This window comes from Dicentrarchus labrax, unplaced genomic scaffold (assembly GCF_905237075.1).
Source record: "Dicentrarchus labrax unplaced genomic scaffold, dlabrax2021, whole genome shotgun sequence".
Lineage (NCBI taxonomy): Eukaryota > Metazoa > Chordata > Actinopteri > Moronidae > Dicentrarchus > Dicentrarchus labrax.
In genome coordinates, this window is record NW_026136714.1 from 2,696,305 (window position 1) to 2,716,100 (window position 19,796).

General features: G+C 42.2%; 3 protein-coding genes across 7 annotated transcripts in view; 2 read left to right on the forward strand and 1 right to left on the reverse strand.

The window, feature by feature from the left end:
- Positions 1-1,918: 1,918 nt before the first annotated feature.
- On the forward strand, positions 1,919-12,889 carry kdm2ba (lysine (K)-specific demethylase 2Ba). Its single transcript, XM_051421433.1, has 10 exons — positions 1,919-2,068; positions 5,754-5,978; positions 6,114-6,257; positions 7,119-7,205; positions 7,560-7,847; positions 7,926-8,731; positions 8,921-9,084; positions 9,191-9,352; positions 9,441-9,659; positions 11,588-12,889. The coding sequence occupies exons 1-10, from the start codon at positions 2,015-2,017 to the stop codon at positions 11,767-11,769; spliced, it is 2,331 nt and encodes a 776-aa protein (XP_051277393.1). The 5' UTR covers positions 1,919-2,014; the 3' UTR covers positions 11,770-12,889.
- Positions 12,890-14,682: 1,793 nt separating this feature from the next.
- Positions 14,683-19,796, reverse strand: part of rnf34a (ring finger protein 34a) — a 7,518-nt gene continuing 2,404 nt past the window's right edge. For 2 of the 5 annotated variants that reach the window (XM_051422704.1, XM_051422705.1), the window contains exons 3-7: positions 19,290-19,676; positions 18,546-18,608; positions 17,710-17,911; positions 17,499-17,528; positions 14,683-16,664 (exon numbers count right to left, since the gene is read on the reverse strand). In XM_051422704.1, the coding sequence (XP_051278664.1) occupies positions 16,477-16,664; positions 17,499-17,528; positions 17,710-17,911; positions 18,546-18,608; positions 19,290-19,676 (870 nt within the window). In that variant the 3' untranslated portion in view covers positions 14,683-16,476. Of the gene's footprint in view, positions 16,665-16,750; positions 17,299-17,498; positions 17,529-17,709; positions 17,912-18,545; positions 18,609-19,289; positions 19,677-19,796 lie in introns of all 5 variants that reach the window. The other 3 variants (XR_007887486.1, XM_051422703.1, XR_007887485.1) reach the window with 3 other exon arrangements.
- cunh5orf34 (chromosome unknown C5orf34 homolog) overlaps positions 17,818-19,796 on the forward strand; it is an 11,980-nt gene continuing 10,001 nt past the window's right edge. The window contains exon 1 of the mRNA XM_051422701.1: positions 17,818-17,950. The gene's annotated coding sequence lies outside the window, so the exon portion shown is untranslated. The remainder of the gene's footprint in view (positions 17,951-19,796) is intronic.

Here is a 19,796-nt window from a genome sequence, read left to right on the forward strand (position 1 = left end):
CTATTCATAATATATATACATATGTGTGTGTATTCCAAAATGGGCCATTAAGTAAGATTTTGAATGCAGGGTATTCCTATACTGCAGTATTGCTACTTTTACATAGCAAAAGATCTGACTATGGTTTCTTATTTTACTGTGCTGGTGCACAGGAAGAGGAAGAATGACTGTGTGGACACAGAAGCAGCAAGTATTTTTTTCTTTTTGACACCTGGAAGTTGAGGTGGTTTTCCTGTGTAAATTCACACTTCTGACTACAACAAAAAGCCAAGTAACCATAACCTAATCTCACAAACCAGTAGCAGACACATGCACACTCTGCACTCTATATCTCTCTGTGATTTGTACAGTTCAGTTCTGTTGTGGACTGTAAGTTTCTGGATAATAAAGCAACTTCTGGTGCCACAGTGGAGTGAGTCAAGTGAGCACATCATAGCAGCCTGCCACCACCTGAGGGCAGAGGAGCACAAAACATCTCAGACAGAAACACTGCACATAAAGACGTATAGAAGTACATATTTGTCGGCTGTATGGAACATTTTAGGTGCAAATTTCTACCTATTATTTATAAATAAATGCATCTGGGTGGTGCTCATTCACCACCACAAAGACCAGGGTTCAGTCCCTTGCTGCGATGCTTTTGGCCCAGCCCTGTGTAACACAATGGGCAGTGTTGGTGGGAAACCAGCGAGGGGTCATGTCATTGGTGCAGCAGTAATTATTTTTTAGTTAGTCTGTCTAGGTCAGTCTGAATGCAGCTTTTATAGTCTTCCTTTACATGTTGGTCATGCAACTGAATTGTTATAAAACAATATTTGTATGTGTTTAACCGTCTGGAATAGATCATTCTTGATACTGCCACTGGATGATGCCAAGTTTTTTCAAAGCCAAGACATAGTGGCTCAATGACTCATCCTGAGATTACATGGTGATTATATAATACAGCCGAGTTGTGAGTAAGTCAGTGACACATTTCTTGTTGTGTTGGCTGTGTACAGACGCACATTGGCTCTAAAGTGAAGCAATAAGTTGGAGGTTAAAGTGCTGTCTCTCTCCTCTAAGTTGATTATCAACATTAGATAAACAGTGTGAGTGTGGTAACTGATAAATAGTGTCTAAATATATTGGACAAATGTTATTTAATGACTGGTAGCACAGGTTGTGCCATCAATGATATGCTCTGTGACTCATCAGTGAATACCTGAAATAAAGGTGATACCTGTTGTATGGCTTTTTGCCACCTGCCCAGGTGTCAGGTGACAACATGTAGGAAAATATGAATAGCTAGTAATTAATTAGACAAACTTACACACACACACACACACACACACACACACACACACACACACACACACACACAACGTTAAATAAACTAATTCAGAGGCGTGTCGCGGTGGTATAAGACCATTAGTAACCTAATAAACCCTTGAGGATTAAGATGTTGAATAAATCACATTAACCATTTGAATAATTTAACCCGTAGCGGCCCTTACTGACTCACACATCCCGGAATAACAAGCAGAAGCGAAGACGGAAGTGTGTAGGAGTGAACCTTCTTGTCTTAGCTGCTTCTCTTCACTTCCTGTTAGCATTCGATGTTGCATTCACGTCGCACGTTAATAAGCGTTGCGACGTACGACGACGATTCGCAGCGCTGAGATTGTTATATTTACTCTACTTTTAAACGTAATTTTCCTTTTTTTTTAGGAGTTAAATACGCGCATACTCACTATTACTTCCCTTTAAGTTTTTCGATCGACTTTTTTTTTTTTTTTTCAGCTAACCTGAGTGATGTGGGTGAATTAAGTAAGCGGGAAGTTGCCGTGTGCCGTGTTCTCCCGTGGTTCCTGAACGCGGCGTAATGAGCAGCTGCCCGTGTTGGTGCGCTGCGAAGGAAGGAAGGAGGGAGGGAGGGAGGGAGGAAAGGAAGGAGGGGTGGAAATGAGCTGAGCTGGAGGCTTGTTCAGCCATGTTAGTTTTCTCTGCTGTTCACGAACGATGAGAGAGAGGAGCCATGGCCTTGTCATTGAGCGGAGACGATGAGGAATACGATTCAGAGTCTGAGCAGGTCAGAGCTCATACATTTTCATTATGTGACCTCTCTCTCTCTCCCTCTCTCTCTCTCTCTCTGTGTGTGTGTGTGTGTGTGTGTGTGTGTGTGTTTTCTGCTTCTTGTTTAAAAGCGTGCTGGTTTCTTTTTTTATTTTGAAAGGAAAGCCTGTTGTGTGTTGTGTGTGTGAGAGAGAGAGAGAGAGAGAGAGCGCAATGGTGTTTTTCTGCTTCAGGTCCAGCTCTCTGTAATCCAAAACGAGTTGAGAGGTTGTCATTTAAAACCTTCCTCAACCTAAAGAGATGTGTGGCTATAATATTGTTTTACACAGAGGTTAATACACTCTGTTTGGGTCTGAATTGATACCTGGCCACAGTGTGTCCTCTCCACCTTGGACACCATCTACCATGTTAGCCACATTTGACCCATTTTCTACTTTAATACAGAGCAGTTTCCACCAATGTTACAGATTATGTTCTGCTCTTAATGTCCTCCATTGGCTGTAAGCAACTTTATACTACAGCTAAATAAATAAATAAAAGAAGCTCTTATTTACACACGTTACTACACCAACTCCCCCATTATGTCCTCTTAAGAAAATGCTTTTCCTGTGATTAATTTCCTCCTCACTTCCTTAACTTGATCTCACCACCCTGTTCCTTTAAGAAGACTTTAGGCAAAAATGCTGTTCAGGCTGGGACCGAGGAAGGGGGGATGGGGAGAGGGAACAATGAAGTGGCTCTACTTCTGTTAGTCTGGTAGTCCAGGGGTCCCAAAAACCCCGGGGTCCGGTGACCCCTCAAACCCCCCTGAGAAAGAAAGAAAAAAAAAAACATGGTGGGTTTTGATTTGAACAGATATTTCTCTTCTTGTTTGGCTCTAGAAGCAGAAATATTCATTGATTTTGGACATAAATCAATATATCTTCTTGCCGGGTCCAATGTGAGAAGTTTTACCTGGAAATTAGTTTTAATGTTGTTGAATTGTATGTTTAGTCTGAGCTGTGGACGGATTTGTGAGCAAGTTCTAACTTTTAATGTCGAAGGAGAAACTCCCTGGAAAAAGGATTTCTTAGAAAGAATGAGAACCTTGTTTTGATTTGGTGCATCTATATTGGCGTCCACTGCATGAATGCTTTCTCACAGGGCTCATGGGGATGTTGCACAAGTCTCCATTAGACACTTGGCCTGTGCACACCTCAGGAGAAATATGAGTAGTGCTGACATAAGAGCCAGCTCCTTGTTCTTACACAATGTTTATACCCACAGCACCCACTAACAGTTCATCACAGAGTGTTTTTCTTTCTGCTGTGACACATTGTTGAAGACTGTAACATGCTTTTTTTTTTTTTTTAATTTGTGCTCTGTACATGAGAGAGAGAACAAATGATGAGCCTTGTGACTTCCCCTCCCACTGAAATTCAGAGTCAGAAGATCACGCTCAGAATATATAGGCCATGTTTTTGTTCACAGGCCTCAGGAACCAATCCCAAATTCCTGACATATTAGTGCACAGAGTTACAGTAAAGACGGGTCAGCTGATGGTTGCTTCGGGGACCACGCTGTGTGCGATGAGTGGCCCGTGGTGGATTTGTTTGTAGCCACAATTTAATGCTTTTTTTTAATTCATTGTAATCAATGTCAGGTAGCGAGGTAGATGGTCCAGGGAGTGGAACATTTGTTGTGGTGCAAACTTTGCATTAGGTTTTTTTTTTTTAATTCAAATGACTTTCTTTTTTTTTTTTAGCTGAGGCTCTGCACACCAGACTACTGTGCGTGTCAGGCAAGGTCAGGAAAATAATGAGGAAGCTGAACTAAAAAACATGGTGTGATGTTGACAGTCACAGCCATCCCAGCAGCAGCCCTTCCTTTTGATGTCTCCCTCTCATATTTCCACGGCAGTCAGATGGATTTATGGAAAGCTGTCAGATGGATTATTTCCCATCTCGACTCAATTCTCCGTCAGTAACGGCCTATTGTGATGGAAAAACATACAATTTAAAAGAACATATCTTTTCCTAAAAATCCTCCGGGGGGGGAAATCAAAATGAGGACATTAATGATTGTTCTCCGGTGCGGTGAGATTCAGGATTGGTTTCTTTTCTCTAGGTAATATCATCCGGGGAAGCTTGAGTCCAAATTGTTGACACCCTGGAATGTCTTGTTCTATTTTCATGTAGTTTTACCTGTTTGACTCGTCCACGGCACTCTGGCATTGTTATCTAGAATAGAAACCAACAAGCTGTGTAAATGCTTTGTAGTAAGTCGTAGTGAATCAGTCATAGAATAAGAATAAATTACATCAGGAGAGTGCTCACAGCTTCACACTGAAACATAACCCCCCCTCCTGTGAGCTTATTTTTATCCATCTCTCGCAGTCGTCCTTTATTCAAACAGTTGCCACCAGTAAGGCAAACGTGTTGCCAAGGTAACCTCTCCCGCTAGAACAAGAAACGCTGTAATGGTCTATGATTTTTGTCTTATTTTCATAGTGCTTTACACTCCTGCCTTGGCAACAGGGAAGAGACTAAAAATAAATACGAGAAATTCACAGATGCGAATTTAGGATAATAGAGAGTGTGTGTGTGTGTGTGTGTGTGTGTGTGTGGGTGTGGGTTTAATCACTAGGTTAGCTTCTCTTTCATTTACTCCCATGAGTCACACAGAGAGTGTATGTATGTATGTATGGATGGATGGATGGATGGATGGATGTATGTGACTCACCAGAAAGGTCTGAGCTGTGGAGCAGGTTGCACTTTTACAGGTTACATAATTGTGTGGTTTTTCATCCGATAACTCCCGCCATCATTATATTTGCCACCACTTCAGATACTCGGAGATCTAGGGCTGAAACAATCAGTCAGGAATTCATCGGCAGCTGCTTTGATATCATCTGATTAATCATTTAAGCATCTGCAACTTCCGGATTCTCAAATGTGAATATTTTGCTGCTCTTATTTATATAAATTTAAATTGAAAATTTGGGGGGATTTTTAGACTGCTGATCTCACACATTTGAAGGCGTCCCCCCCCTTTGGGCTCTGGGAAATAGTCTATAATAGTCTATTTTCCAGACTAAATACTCACTTATCGAGAAAACACTTCCACACTTCCATCACAACCAAGAAATACACAGGAAGTTAGAAAAAGTAATTACATTTTAAATTGACTTGCAGCTCTTAAAAAAAAGCAGTAACAGTCTGTTATGACTAAAACGAAGAGATGAATCATCTCTTTATTGTGTTGTAGAGCTGCATGGTTCTGTAAAATACTCACATTGCAGTATGATTCACAGTTAGTGGGAATGATCATTTTTGCATCACAGTTTTTAATTTCACAACTATAAAATTATGACGATGCAACATTTATTTAGGTCTGTGATACTAAAATCTTACAGTACTTCATCGCTGTTTCCTCACACATTTTACCATTGTCAAAAAAAAAATAGCAGCTTCTGCAATTTGATATCGCTCTTGGCCACATTGCAGTCCCGCTAATATTTAGATTAGTTGTGCAACCCTGTTGTGTTGATGCAACATCAAGCATCATTCTGACATCTGTCTTGATTCTCTGCTTCTGCAGCTCAATACAGATGAGCTAACTAATATACAGTATGCTGCACTCATTACCTTTTAAAGATCCATGTCACAGTGGCTGACACATAAACACCCTCCACTCACAGAAACTGTCTGTCTGTCTTCCAGCAGCGGGCGGCCAACAGGCCGAAGCCCAAGATGGGGACGTCGTCGGGCGTCAAGCTGCCGTCCAACCGCAGCTCATCCGGAGCCAGACGCAGGAGGACACGCTGCCGGAAGTGCGAGGCGTGCCTCCGGACTGAGTGTGGAGAGTGTCACTTCTGCAAAGACATGAAGAAGTTTGGAGGGCCGGGGCGCATGAAGCAGTCCTGCATTATGAGACAGTGCATCGCGGTAAGTTAGGCGCACTTTCACATTGGAATTTGCATTTTTGGACAACATGCACACCCACATTTTCTACAAATAGAGATATTTTGCATCAGTTCCTGTGTATTAAACAAATACCTGATGTGCTCTCCATCCACGCAGCCGGTTCTGCCCCACACTGCAGTGTGTGTGGTGTGTAAAGAGGCAGGGAAAGAGGACACACTGGAGGAAGAGGAGGACAAGTTCAACTTCATGCTGATGGAGTGCTCCATCTGCAACGAGATCGTCCATCCCAACTGTCTCAAGGTACGGAGGTCCGGGCTGGGAACAGTTGAACAACCCCACCTCAGTCAAGTCATTCACCCGGTGACTCATTTGTGTTAGAGTAATGTGCCAGGAATCCCAAGACACCATAACCTAATGTGAGTGACTCAGGCGGTTGCACTGTAGGCACCGAAGGTAATTAGATGTGCATTTAGTGTTGTTTATATAACACTGAACACACTCATCGTTCTTATGTGGTTCCCGAAGTTTTTATGGCTCAAGTGTGACAACCACTCATGTTTGAGGATTTGACTCCGACCGCATGCTCAAGCAAAACAAGTGATCGGGTTTAAAGCATTTACTGAATGGCCAAAATTGTAGTTTATAGCCTTAAAAGGATGCAAGACACTGGCCTTGCTAGTTGTGGTGCCAAAAGCATTTTGTGTGGTCGAAGCAAAACAAGATGTAAAGCAGCACACACCCTGTTTGTAACTGTTGTATCAAAAACACAACAGCTTGTTGCTAGCACAGGCTCGGTCAGACCAGTTTTTCTGACAAGCGCTGTCTAGTTTTTCTGCAGGATGCAACCTCTTAAGTATTATATATCTTTTATACGAATGCAACAATTACAGTTATTAGTCATGCATTAGTGCACATCTAAGTTCTTCTAGTAGGAGTCTTTAAATCTACTTCTCTTTTTCTGTTGAATGCATGAAGCGAGAGTCTGCATGTTTAACTATGGCTGAGGTTAGACTGTGCTGACCTGCCAAACAAGGACACGTCGCAACAGTCACTTTCACTTCCCTTGTCTTGTTTGTGTTCAACAAGCTCTACATAGGACTCCATTACAGCCTGTTGTTCTTGTTGAAGTCCGGCCTGATTTGTCTTCTGTCGGTTTATCAGGTGAGCGATGCCTCAGGAGTGGTGAACGATGAGCTCCCTAACTGCTGGGAATGTCCCAAATGCAACCATGCTGGGAAAAGTGGAAAAGTGAGTACAAATATGCACAGGATTTAGATTATGTAACAGCTTACTAGACTTTGTTGGAAGTATTTTTTATAATTACTACTAAAGATTTCAGAGTTTGGTATAGATAACAGTTGCTCAAGTATTGCTTTGAGCATTTCAATTTATGTTTTACCACTTCCTGTTTATACTTTTCTCTTTCTCTCAAAGTCATTCACATGTGACATGTTTGTCACAGAAGCAGGAAACCACACTGTGATGTATTTTTGTCACTGTGAGGAGTTTATTAAACCGTAGGTACACTGGTAGCGCGGTTGGTTTTCCTCGTTGTGATAGGCTAAAGGTATAAAGTTGTCTCGCAATTTTTTGTCCCCTTTGGTATTGAAGCAAAAAAGGGGTCCAGGGTTCAAGTACGCCTCCAACCTCCCCGGCTCTCTGCTGAGGGAACAGAAGCCTGTGAAGGAGGAGGGGGACGTTTCTTCTGCAGCCAAGAGGAGGCCAGACAGAGAGGAGACGCCCAGATACAGACCAGAGGAGTCTCTGCACCGACAGCCACCGCTGCTCTCTCCCTGCAACCTGCCCCGGCCCAGGCCTGAGGACAAACTGAGGAAGAAAAGGAAGCTGTTTGACGATGATGAGGAAGAGGACCTCAGTGTGAGGAAGAAGGTTTGTATCATTTTTTGGGACAATTCCACACGTACAAAAGTACTGTAAGTAAAATTAATACCATTTTTTTTTCTGCAGGAAAAGTCAGACGATCCTTATTTTTCAAAACTTCTGCAACACATCAAGACAGAAGAGGAGGACGAAGACGCATACGAGGAGGAGAATGAGGAGCCTCACTTCCGTGGTTTAGAGAGGAAAGGCCGGTTTGGAGACGCGGAAGAAGAAGGGGACGACAGAGAGTCCAAGAATGAACTGTTGAATTCCTTCATTAAAACGCCTGTTGGAGACAGTGACCAGTCTCACTGCAGCTCCCCGCAGGCCGGCCCCAGCAGCGAGGGCGGAAGCGAGACCCAGGAAAAGGGCCCGCGTCCAAAAGCTCGCCGTAAGCGCCGTTTACCTAACAGAGAGCTGAGCCGAGAGCTGAGCAAAGCACTGAACCAGGAAATCCAGAAGACCGAGGACTGCCTGGCCAACGAGAACCGCCAACCCCTCAAGGTAGAGCCGGAGACGGAAAACGAGGAACCCAAGAGGTTGTTCCGTAACGGCAGTGAGCTCGGGGACCAGAGGCCCCACCTCAAGACCAAAGAGATGAACGGGACCCCGTGGGAGCTGCGCCACTTCTACCCAAGTCAGATCACTCCGCTGGGCTTCAACCGGAGCACCCCGACCAACCGGCCGGTGCCCCCACACTCCCCGCCCAAATGCATCCAAATGGAGCGGCACGTCATCCGGCCCCCTCCGATAAGCCCGCCTCCCGACAGACTGCCTCTGAAAGATGGCAAAACGCATGTCATACAGCGCGAGGTCTGGATGAAGATCTTTGGGTATCTCACACACCAGGAGCTGTGTGTCTGCATGAGGGTCTGCAAGACGTGGAACAGATGGTGAATACGCAGCACGCACTGCAAACAGCACGCTCACATTTTCACGTTCAACATCACAGATATTGCAAAAGAAAATATGGCTGCACAGAATACCTTTTTATTATAGAGCAGTTAAAGCTTGTGTTTTTTATTTGATAGTGTAACATGAAGACATAACATGCAACACAAACCTTTCTTTCTGATGTCTAGGTGTTGTGATAAGAGACTTTGGACAAAGATCGATCTGAACCGCTGCACCTCCATCACCCCTCTAATGCTAAGCGGGATTATCCGCCGGCAGCCAGTTTCCCTGGACCTCAGTTGGACCAACATTTCCAAGAAACAATTAAGCTGGCTTATTAACAGATTGCCAGGTACCTAACTATGATGGATTCTTGGTCTATACACAAGGAATAGTCTGTATTTTTTTGTTTCACTGGTTTCTGTGTCAGTATTTTAAAGTGCTGCTCTGTGTTTCAGGTCTGCGAGTGTTGAAGTTATCGGGGTGTTCATGGGCTGCTGTGTCTGCGCTCTGCACCTCCAGCTGCCCTCTGCTGCGCTCCCTGGATGTCCAGTGGGTGGAGGGACTCAAGGACGCACAGATGAGGGACCTCCTCTCTCCCCCCACAGACAACAGACCAGGTAACTTAAGTGTGTCAACAAAGTGCTAGAGTTGGGTCACGTTGACAAAAACCAAAAAACTGATCTTCTGTAAATGACTGTCTGACAGGTCAACTGGATAACCGCTGCAAGTTGCGGAACGTGGAGGACCTGCGGCTGGCGGGGCTGGACATCACCGACACGTCTTTACGTCTCATCAGTCGGCAGATGCCTTTGCTGTCCAATCTGGACCTGAGCTACTGCAACCACATCAACGACCAGTCCGTGAACCTGCTGACCGCAGCAGGGACCACGACCAGAGACTCCCTCACAGAAATCAACCTGTCAGGTGAGAACTGAGACCTGAGCGACTAGAAATACACAGGTTCAATTGCAGAGGAGCCTCAGATGTTACAGGGGCTGACATGCAGCTGTGACATAGTAGTAGGTTAGATGCTTTAGATCTGAGGCCCCCCCAAGTCAGTTTTTAATGGGATCCAGGTTTTCTTTGTCAGGGGAGCCAGTCGCTATGTTAAGACCTGGTAGTCTGCAGTACGTTCTTAGTAATCCATAAAGTCTGCAACAGATAATGGGCAGAAACTAGAGTTGAAAGATGAAAGAGCAACAATGATATAAATGAATCATAAAAAATAAGTCATAACATGCCAAATTACAACCCCCAAAAATCAATAGAGTCCAGTAGGCGGGATTTTAAAAGAGATCTAAAGGTTGGGGAGTTGTCTGGGTCACACCAATTAGAGCCTGATGTATCAGTCGGTCGATAGTGTATATACTTTAATTTATAGTTTTATATCTTCTAATATTAATAATATTAGTAATATTTTTATTGTGATATTCTTTGTTCTCTGTTTTTGCACTACTTTGCCCTATTGCTGCTGTGGGATAAATAAAGGAATATCTTATCTTACTATTGGCTGATATTGGTCCTCTTGCAGACGTATTGCATCAGTGTATGTGTTGATATGTAATATATTGGTGTCACTGCAAAGTTTATCCAGCAGAGTGTGCTGCCATTTACAATACTGTGGCAAGCAGGGAATCAGGGAATTTTCCCCCCTCTAAAATTGGTATCAGTCTCAAAAGCCCCACATCGGTCAGGGTCTTAAACCAACGGAATGTCTTCTTGTCCTATAAATAACCTTGTTCTCAAATTTGTGAACATAAGCAAAGCCACAAAACCACTGTGTATCTCAATTAATGCTCCACATCAAAACATAACAAGGGGCTTTTTCAGGCATGGTAACATTAACAATGGCTTCATTCTCCTCTCACTCTTTACTGTCCCAGTAAGTCATGACAGGTCTGCATGCCAGGACCCTTAAACCAAAGCAGATACTTACACGGTAATTGAATTCTCCCATAATGTATTTTTATTATTTAGATCAGAATGTCTTCCATTCAAAGGTCAGCAACTGAATGGCTTTTGCTGTTTCACAGACTGTACTTAATTTGCTGCCACGGGTAATTAAATAACTGTTTGGATGCACCTGGATAGACAGGAAGAAGAGGTACAAGGCGAGGTTGTTGTAGGGGCCGGTAAAACTAAAACTAGGTGTGAAAAAAATCAGCAATACCAGTTCTGAATTCTTACATATTGCCTCTGACAAATACCCCCCAGTAAAAAAAAAAACTAAAACTGAAATTAAAACCAAAGTACACAAATTGGAAATGAAAACAAAACAATAACTCTGGTACAAGGCTGTGGTTATTTATTCACACTGGACACTCATTGATATAGACAATGTAAGCAGAGTTGTCCACAAGCACACAGCTTCAATCTGTGCATTCCCAAAGTGGAAGTGGATTTTTGTATGTGAATGCACTGCAGGGAAGGTGTATCACAGCTGATCGTAATCTCAGAATCAGAGAGATGAACGAGGGGGGATGCACTTTATTGATCCAAGAAATATGATTTTTGGCATTTGCATTTGTGACAAAAGGAGGAAGATGTTTAAAAATCTGTTTTATATATTCCATGCAACCCTTCTTGAATTGAATATAGTTAAAGGTGAAAGTCGTAGCTGCCTGCCTCATTGTAAATAAATGAACTGGGTCTGTCTACTGGGACCAGTTCCAGTAGACCCCAGGGTAAAGACTCAGGTGTTTGTTACATCATTTGCATTTGTCCTACTTGCATAATCTTATACTTTAGGATCTTGTACGTCTTCTGGACACTATGCATCAAGAAAAGAGGAGAATATCCCTCCTCACGTATCAAGCTTGTGACGGATTGTTGTTCTCTCTGCTTCCCTTCAGTTTGTAACCGGGTCACGGACCATTCCCTGAACTTTTTCAAGCGCTGTGGAAGCATCTGTCAGATCGACCTCCGCTTCTGCAAGCAGGTGACCAAGACGGCCTGCGAAAGGTTCATCGCAGAGATGTCTGTGAGCGTACCGTTCAGACTGAAAGAGGACAAACTGCTGCAGAAGTCAAGCTAGTTCCTAACGGGATGGAAAGGATTGTCGGACTCTCTTTGCACTTAATGGAACAAGTTTTTTTTTTTTTTCCTTTTTAAACCGGTCCTGTGATAAATCTCTGAATCAGTGTCACACTAAATGAACTGAAACGAGAGAACGAATTTCTGGACGGAGATCTGAGACGGACTCTAACGTAAGGAGGTGATGAACATTCACTGGACAGATACAGAGGAAATAGCATGCATGTATTTGTGTTGAGATTGTACTTTTTATAAAGACGTGCTTGTAATTGGCTGTTGGGTTGTTTATTTTTATTCTTTAAATATTTGAAAACACAGTATTTTTATACAAGCATCATTTCATGAGTTTACAGTGTCTCAGGAGCTAAATATCACAGAGAGACTGTATGGCATGTGAACTGAAACATTGTCCCCTTCCTCAGTTTGCCTTCATACAACAGCGTCCTCGATGTGCCAAAATGTGTATTGGACATTAATATAACTTCAGTATTGGACAAAAAATAACATGTACAGTAATAAATATGACTAAATTATCCTAAATTCTTCCCAAATGATAGAATGTATTTCAAATAATGATAAAAACTAATTTCAGATTCCTGTTACACCCTCATGTCTTCACTTACCTGAATACCTTTTTTTTAGGAATTGTTGAGTGTTGTGTTTGACGGGTTTTTGCCAACATTTCAACATTAATTTATTAATTTTTGTTTTTTATTACAGTTTGTATTTATTCATTTATTCAATAACTTGACATGGATGTCTCAGAGCTGGGTCAAATAATGCTTGCAAATAATATATCTTGTGGGTGGTTGGAGCCTGTCGCAGCATCCAGTTTTAGCACTGGTTAAACACCAGTGGCAGGAAGTTGATCACTGTCACCTCACCGTCAGCTCCGTCACATCTGGTTCTCCGTACAGGTTCAAACAACCAAGTGAAAAGACTTTTGCAAATAACTCATTTGCATTATGTTTAAATAATAACTCCATTCAGTAGGTGTTGTGTGTATTTTGGGGTGTGTTGTAATGTAATCTGTCACCTCAGGTGAATGTGATAATGTTTATATTTGTAAATCCAAAAACTAAGTGCTAATATGCATTAAAAGAATTTCATTTGTACCATCACTGAGTCTTGTTTTCAATGCCGTATTCTGATGGAAAGGAAACGAACTGGGTGGATTTGTCCTCTGAAGCAGACTTCAGATGTTGTCGTGCTCCCCAACTTTGTCATCTTGAGCCTCTGCAAAAAATAATCTCAAGTAAATTTTTTAAAAAAGCCTTGTTTCTGTGAAATTAGTCTTAAAGAAAAATAATGTTGTCAAGCATGTCTTGTTACTTATTTTTATAATGATTTTGTTAATTATTAATCACAGATTAAGGTACAACTCTTAAATTCAGCTCAAAAAAGTGACCAAAGTACTTATTTTAATAAAGTATATTTTAAATAACTGAGTTTTCACTGTTTCTAATAAGCACAACTTGCTTACATTTGTGGCAATGTTTCTAGTGTGATGGCCTTATTCTGTTCCTCTTTCTTGGTTGTTTACCTTCTTTGTTTCGGGAAGTAAAGGGGTGGCGCTGAGATTCCTCCCTGATGCAGCTCACCTGAGCAGGCTGGGCTCAGGAGGCTATAAATCAGACCTTCAGGCTTTCTCAGGTCTCTTCCCGTGGCCTGCTGACTGAACTCTTGGTTTTTGTTTGTGTTCTGGGTTTTACATTCATACATAATACACCTCACCTTTCACTCACACTGGCATTGCAGACATACTTACTTGCTGATAGACATATTAAACTGTATTGATTACTTTGTATTTACTTAATTAAATTGACTATTCACAGACTGTGTGGTCTCCCTCTTTGTCACACACCTTTGAGCCAGGTTGTGACACTAGTGGCCCATTACAGTCTTTCAGTGGCTAGATTTTTATGCTGGTTTTAAGAATTCTGCTCAAGTAAATTTGGTTTGCTCCACTGGCTCCATTATTTTGCCTAATACAAGAAAATATGATTACATTTAAGAATAACTGGTTCGCAGAGGATGAGGCTTATGGAAGTTTGGTGATCCTCCTGACTTCTGACATTTCATGTCACGTACACAGTTACAGTGAAGTATTCGTCAGCAATTAAATTTTTAGATCAAAGATGTTTTCCCAAATCTGTAACTAAAGGATCTTGCTGCATATTGGGAATATTACCAGAAGATATGGATGATAACCATCAGATATTAATATTGAGAGGCTTCTACTTGCTTAGAAGATAATTAAAGCCTCCTCGCTGAGGCCGCAGGAGTGTAATGTCCCTGTAACTACTGGATTCCTTTAAATTTGTGGCATACATACAAATCCCTCCCTCTGAAGAAGAACTGGAATAACTTTGGTGATCCAACTTTTAAAATAGCGCCATCATCAGGTCAAAATTTGACTTTGGACAATACCTACAATATCACACTAACTGGCTTTCTCATCAGTCTCAGCTGTACATTGTTCAGTGCTTATTAACAAATGTTAAACATAATGTACTAATATAGTTTAATATTAAACAGTATTCCTGCTTAACATCAGCATGTAAACACACTGACACTGCAGCTCAAAGCACTGCCTGCCTTAGTTTTTCTTAAGCCCAGTCTGGAGGATCTATCATTGATATATAGTGTGTATTTCGATTCTCACAATGTGATTTAGGGCAAGATTATTGTCTAAATAAAGCAAAATAAATACAGGGAGTTTCTAATGTTCCTGTATTTTTGTTTCCCAGCATCCAATGTGAAGTTTTGTCCAAAAACCCCCAAAAACTATAAGAAATCCTGCAACTCCTCACTTTTAACAAGCTAAAACCAGTGTGTTTTCTGCTCTAATTACTACTTCATCCAAGATAGTACAGGGACACCGCTTGTGATGCATGAGTATACAAAAACAGACTTTAATTAAAATCTTTAATTACCAAAATAAAAAGGTTCCCAAATACAAAGACCAAACCTTGCACACAATTACACCCTCTCTAAAGGAAAAGTGCAACCTGCTCCGCTACTGTTCATGATTGTAGGGGACATCTTTACTGTAATAGCAGCAATGTTGACTTTGTGTGGGTACAGTACAGAGCTGGATACTTCTAAAATGAGCAGCATTAGGGGGGAAAAAACACATGAAATGGGGTTTTATATGTGGGGATATGGGGGAATAACATAACCGTACAGGTTCTTGTCATGCTCTGGTTCAAGAGGGACAGATAGTTCAAGCAAACCTATGCTGACTAAACACATTTTAAACCACTTGACAGTAAAACAGAACTCTGTAATTATAAACGAACCCAATCCCAGGGACATTTCATTAATCTGATATTACACAATTTAAATCAAATGGAAAAAATATAGATATATACATCTCATATGGATCAATATATGCAAATATACATTAGCAAGTCATTATTTCTATATACTTTCTATACCACAGGTGTCAGTAAACTCGTAGCTATATCTTTGAATAGTTAGTTCAATACATTACTCCTACATGAGAGAAAATCAACTGAAACGCTTTAAGACACTTCATTCCACTCCCAACAATGTACAACAACAGAAAGAAAAAAAACATTCAGTTTCACATCCACAGTTCAGCTGGAAATCATGGAAGATGGTTGGATGAGTTAGCACCGGTTTTTGTCCTTCGTCTCCACTAAAGTGCTGAGACAGGACAGAGGTGACAGCAGAGGTTAGCTATTGCTGTAATGACAGACTTCGTAGGAGTGTGTAATGCATTACGATAAGCCTTTTGTAACAAAATAAGGGAATATAATAATAAAATTGATAATGCATCATCATAAATCACCAATACCAATCACCAATATCCTCGAATCACAACGGCAGAGCACCTGCTCAACATCTGACTTAACTTAAAAAGGAAAACACGAGGTCACTGATTTGTAATTAGCTTTTTTCCCCCATTGACCTCTACAAAACTTAGAAGCCTTTAAAACTCCTTCGGATCAGTCGAAGCTTTAGTTTTAGTACACGTGCTACCCTCAGCTATCATTACTGGTCATAGCTTGCAGTGGGTTGTGATGGTAGTGGTGCTAGTGGTGCATTAACACACAGTGTGAACAAAGTGCTTTCTGATAGAAACGTGCTGAAGAACCGACAGCCACACACTGGGCCCCATCGCAGCCGAGGAGAAAGAAAAATGGGTGAGAAGCATTATTTGGCACCTAGTTGGCTCACCCCTCCCTCTCTCCTGTGGCGAGGTTCAGCATGTGTCTGTCCTCTGTGTTACTAAGATATGTCGTCACTTGCAGCAGTTGTAAAAGCGAGGCGCTGAGTGCCAGCTACAGTTTATAGGCAGATCTGAGGGTGATGAGTTGTGTTTGACAAGACTGTAAGTGGCAGAGTGCCACACATTCTTTGCTTTGAGAAATTGTAAGAAAAGCAAAACAGACACTTAGGAATGAACACAGATAAGGGATATGTTTACTTGAGAAATGACTCATAGGATCCTACGTTCTGCCCACTGGTGAAACTGAAGAGTCAAATTCTTCAGAAAAACACAGTTCTCATAATATTTCAATGTGCAAATAATGTGAGAATTTAAGGAATACAAACATGGAACAAACACAAAATAAGTATTTTGGGGACTCGAAGGTTATGAGCTGCATGGTTGATTTAAGGTACAGTCTCAGTCTGAGCTGCTGCTCTGAAGCAGGTGCTGCGGTGTTGCAGTGGCGCATTAGGACTTGAAGACGTGCACGGCCCTCACGACGTACTGCCTGCAGATCGGGCACTCGTTCATCCTCTTGCCGCACTTGGTGCAGGTGACCATGTGACCGCACTCGAGGAGAACGCAGTCGATCATAGCGTCCATGCAGATCCTGCAGAGGTTGTCGTCGTGGATCGTCAGCGGACCCTTCTCGCCGTCTGCAAGATAAACAGAGAGAGCGGTGAGTGGAAATGTTAAGACACTGCACTGAGGAGGGACTCAGCGGCTCGATAAAGCACCTCACCTTATCCAGTGTGCCTTATCTCAGTGAGGTCACGCTCACAATCTCCTCAAAAATGTCAAATGCCTGTTGTGGCTATATGTCAAGATGTTTCTATGACAACCGCAGTCTTTATCACTGGAAAGCGTGCTGGTAAGAGAGGGAATATACACGCCTAACATGCTGCAGTTCTCCGTATAATTAGCTTCACACCTTGAACACATGAATAGATGAGGGTGGGAGATTGATGTCAAGATGAATCAATGTTCCTGGAGCATGACAACTGAAACTGAAATGTTCAAATTTCTGGTCTTTTATTCATTTTCGTCCTCAATGAAACAGACCCTCACAGTAAATGGCTTTCCACAGGGAGGACCACATACAGAGGGGGAGGAAAGCTGGTGAAGAGAATGAGAATGGGTTCACGGTGAATAAAGATGTGGTGGTGACACTGTTCGTACAATGGAGAGGCAAGATGGTACGCGTGACCACGGCAACAGTGGCGAGGAATCTATTAGCCTTACCTCCGATGGCACCGTTGCAGATAGGAGGGGTAGGAGGGAAGGCCACCACTTTAGTGTGGGAGGAGCAAAGCAAGTAAGAGATAGAGAGAGCATTTGTTGTCATTTGGATGACCCTGCTTATTATCACTATTACATTATCACTGCCTACAGAATGTGATATTGTCATTATTATCATTGTCTATGGTTAAAAACAGGATGTGGTATCAAATACTGACGTATAGGACAGTGTGCACACAGTGGCAGCTTACCTGTGGTTACAGTACTGCTCACATTTTCCACTGCAAGAAAAAGAAATTAAAGTTAATACAGCAGCGGATTACAGCAAACTGTATAAGAATAATGCTTAAACTCTGTGTTCAGTGCATACATTTTATAGTAATCTAATTAATTCAAACTTTGTTAGAGCCAAGAACTTAGTAACAGAAAAAGCACACAGCATTTAATCAGAGTGATACCCACATGATTTCCTGTTCTTCTCTGTCTCTCTGTACAGTCTGCTTACACGCTCCACCAGCTCCCACTTCTCACAGCACCCTGAATAGTTGACAAAGTTCCTGGCCAGGATCTCCTTCAGCTGCCTGACAGACAGGCCCTCGATGTCCCTCAAGCTGGAGATGTCTGAGAGAGATGCTCTGGCCCGACGTCGCGTCTGAGGACTGACCTAAAGGAGCAGGAGAATCAAGATGGTAGTGACAAAACTGTAAGCTAAGATTCCGATTACAAACTTGGGCAGTTTAATTGAATTTAATATTTAACTGTTTAAGAGGCAGCCTCGTGAAAAACAGTGAAATGGGATAACAAATGACAGAAATTGCACTTAAAATATAACTGATGTTTCCCAGAATTGTCTGTTGTGTTTTATAGAAAGAGAGCACCACCACTTGATACTTCTTGTAATTAAAAGTCTCTTCATTCTGCATCATAAAGGGGTTTATTAAAAAAAAAGGAGCTGTTTTGTGCAGAAAGCACTTTCTGACTTAAATTTGAAGTCTGTTGAGTATTACAATCTGCACCACGCTGCAATATTTGCAGCACAGGAATCTCTGGCCGTTAAATTGTGTTTCATTGTTTTTTTTAATTCAGATCCAGCCAAGATATTCTAAGCAATCTCATTTTCAACTCTTATATTGCTTTCCATGCACTCCAAAAGTTGCTATATAAAATTATATATAGTGCTGTGTCAACAACTATTTCTACTTATATTCTAGTATCAACATTCAGCAACAGAACTGAAATGAATTTGTCAATACTTTACATATGAATTATTTCATAATGACAGCGGGAAACTTAATCACCTCAGGAGTGTGTTCACTGGGGTCCAAGTTGAGGAGAGACACCGATGTGGCATCACCTATATCCTGCAACATAACAGCAGCAATGACAAACATTAGTGTTCGCTACATGCCGGGAACAGGCCAGATTAGGATTAGACACTCTTCAGACAGCCCATTGATACCTTTGGAACAACAGTTCCATTCATAGAAAAGCTTACTGCTCTCTAAGCAGGCCAAGTACACGTATTTATGGGGGATCCTGGCTGCTTGGAGCTGAGCTCATTGTCAGTGCCAGTCGTAGTGTCTGTTGTTTTCCCTTTTACTTTTTGCCTCTCTGCTTTCTAAAATCCTGATCCGTTTCTTTTTAACTGGCTTACAAATTGTGGTAAAGCCAGGATGAAAGGATAAACAATAAGCTCACTTCATCACACTGTTTCTATATTTGTCTTTGGTGACATGTCAAGTGGTTCCCATAGGCTCATTTGTAGCAGCTCAACAAATAGACTGAAGTGGTGACATGATGTACTAAAAGCTGCACAAACACCTAAAGACCTGTGGAAAACCCTTCAGGGATGTAAGCTTTGTGCCTGCAGGCCACCGTTACTGAAACTCCAAACTTTCACCATTTAGGTTAAATATTATACCTGCTGACTGACGGTCATACTGGTGAAAACTGAGAGGTTCGTAGACAGACTGTACCTCAGAAAATAATCACAGGGATGTGGTTGATGTAAAAATCATACAGTGTTTAAAGCCGGTCCTGACCTGGTTGGTATCAGAGCTATCACTCCTGCTGAGCGGCTCCTCCTGAGAGGCGACAAAAGCAGACAGCTCTGAGGCAGACTGCGTGGTAGAAGGGGTCGGCGTATACAGGGAGCGCGAGTGGAAGCTGCCCGTGTCGGGGTCCTCCTCTTCCTCAATGCCTTGGTGACACAGCACCAAGTCCACCAGGTCTTCTTTTTCCCTGCAGGTATCGGTGGGGATGTTACGGAGCAGCAAGTACTGACGCAGGTCCCTGACTCGTAGGCGCATGAGCCGCGGCCGCTGGAAGGCTGTCGCCTTCAGCAAATGACATGTGGCACAAATGCGCAGATTCTCCTGAAGCACGGAGCACAGAGAGCAGAAGCTCTTCTTGCAGTCACAGCAAATATACTGCGGAAACAGAGGGAGAAAAAAAACAATGAGGCAATCTGGGATTTATACACAACTTCTACCATGTGTTAGTGCCAAAACTCCCACTATAAAAGAAAACTGCACAGGACATAAAAATGT

Coding starts and splice junctions, on each gene's coding strand:
- kdm2ba (XM_051421433.1), top strand. CDS start 2,015: ATGGCCTTGTCATTGAGCGGAGACGATGAGGAATACGATTCAGAGTCT. Junction 5,979..6,113: donor TTATGAGACAGTGCATCGCG/GTAAGTTAGGCG, acceptor CCATCCACGCAG/CCGGTTCTGCCCCACACTGC. Junction 9,353..9,440: donor CCCCACAGACAACAGACCAG/GTAACTTAAGTG, acceptor ACTGTCTGACAG/GTCAACTGGATAACCGCTGC.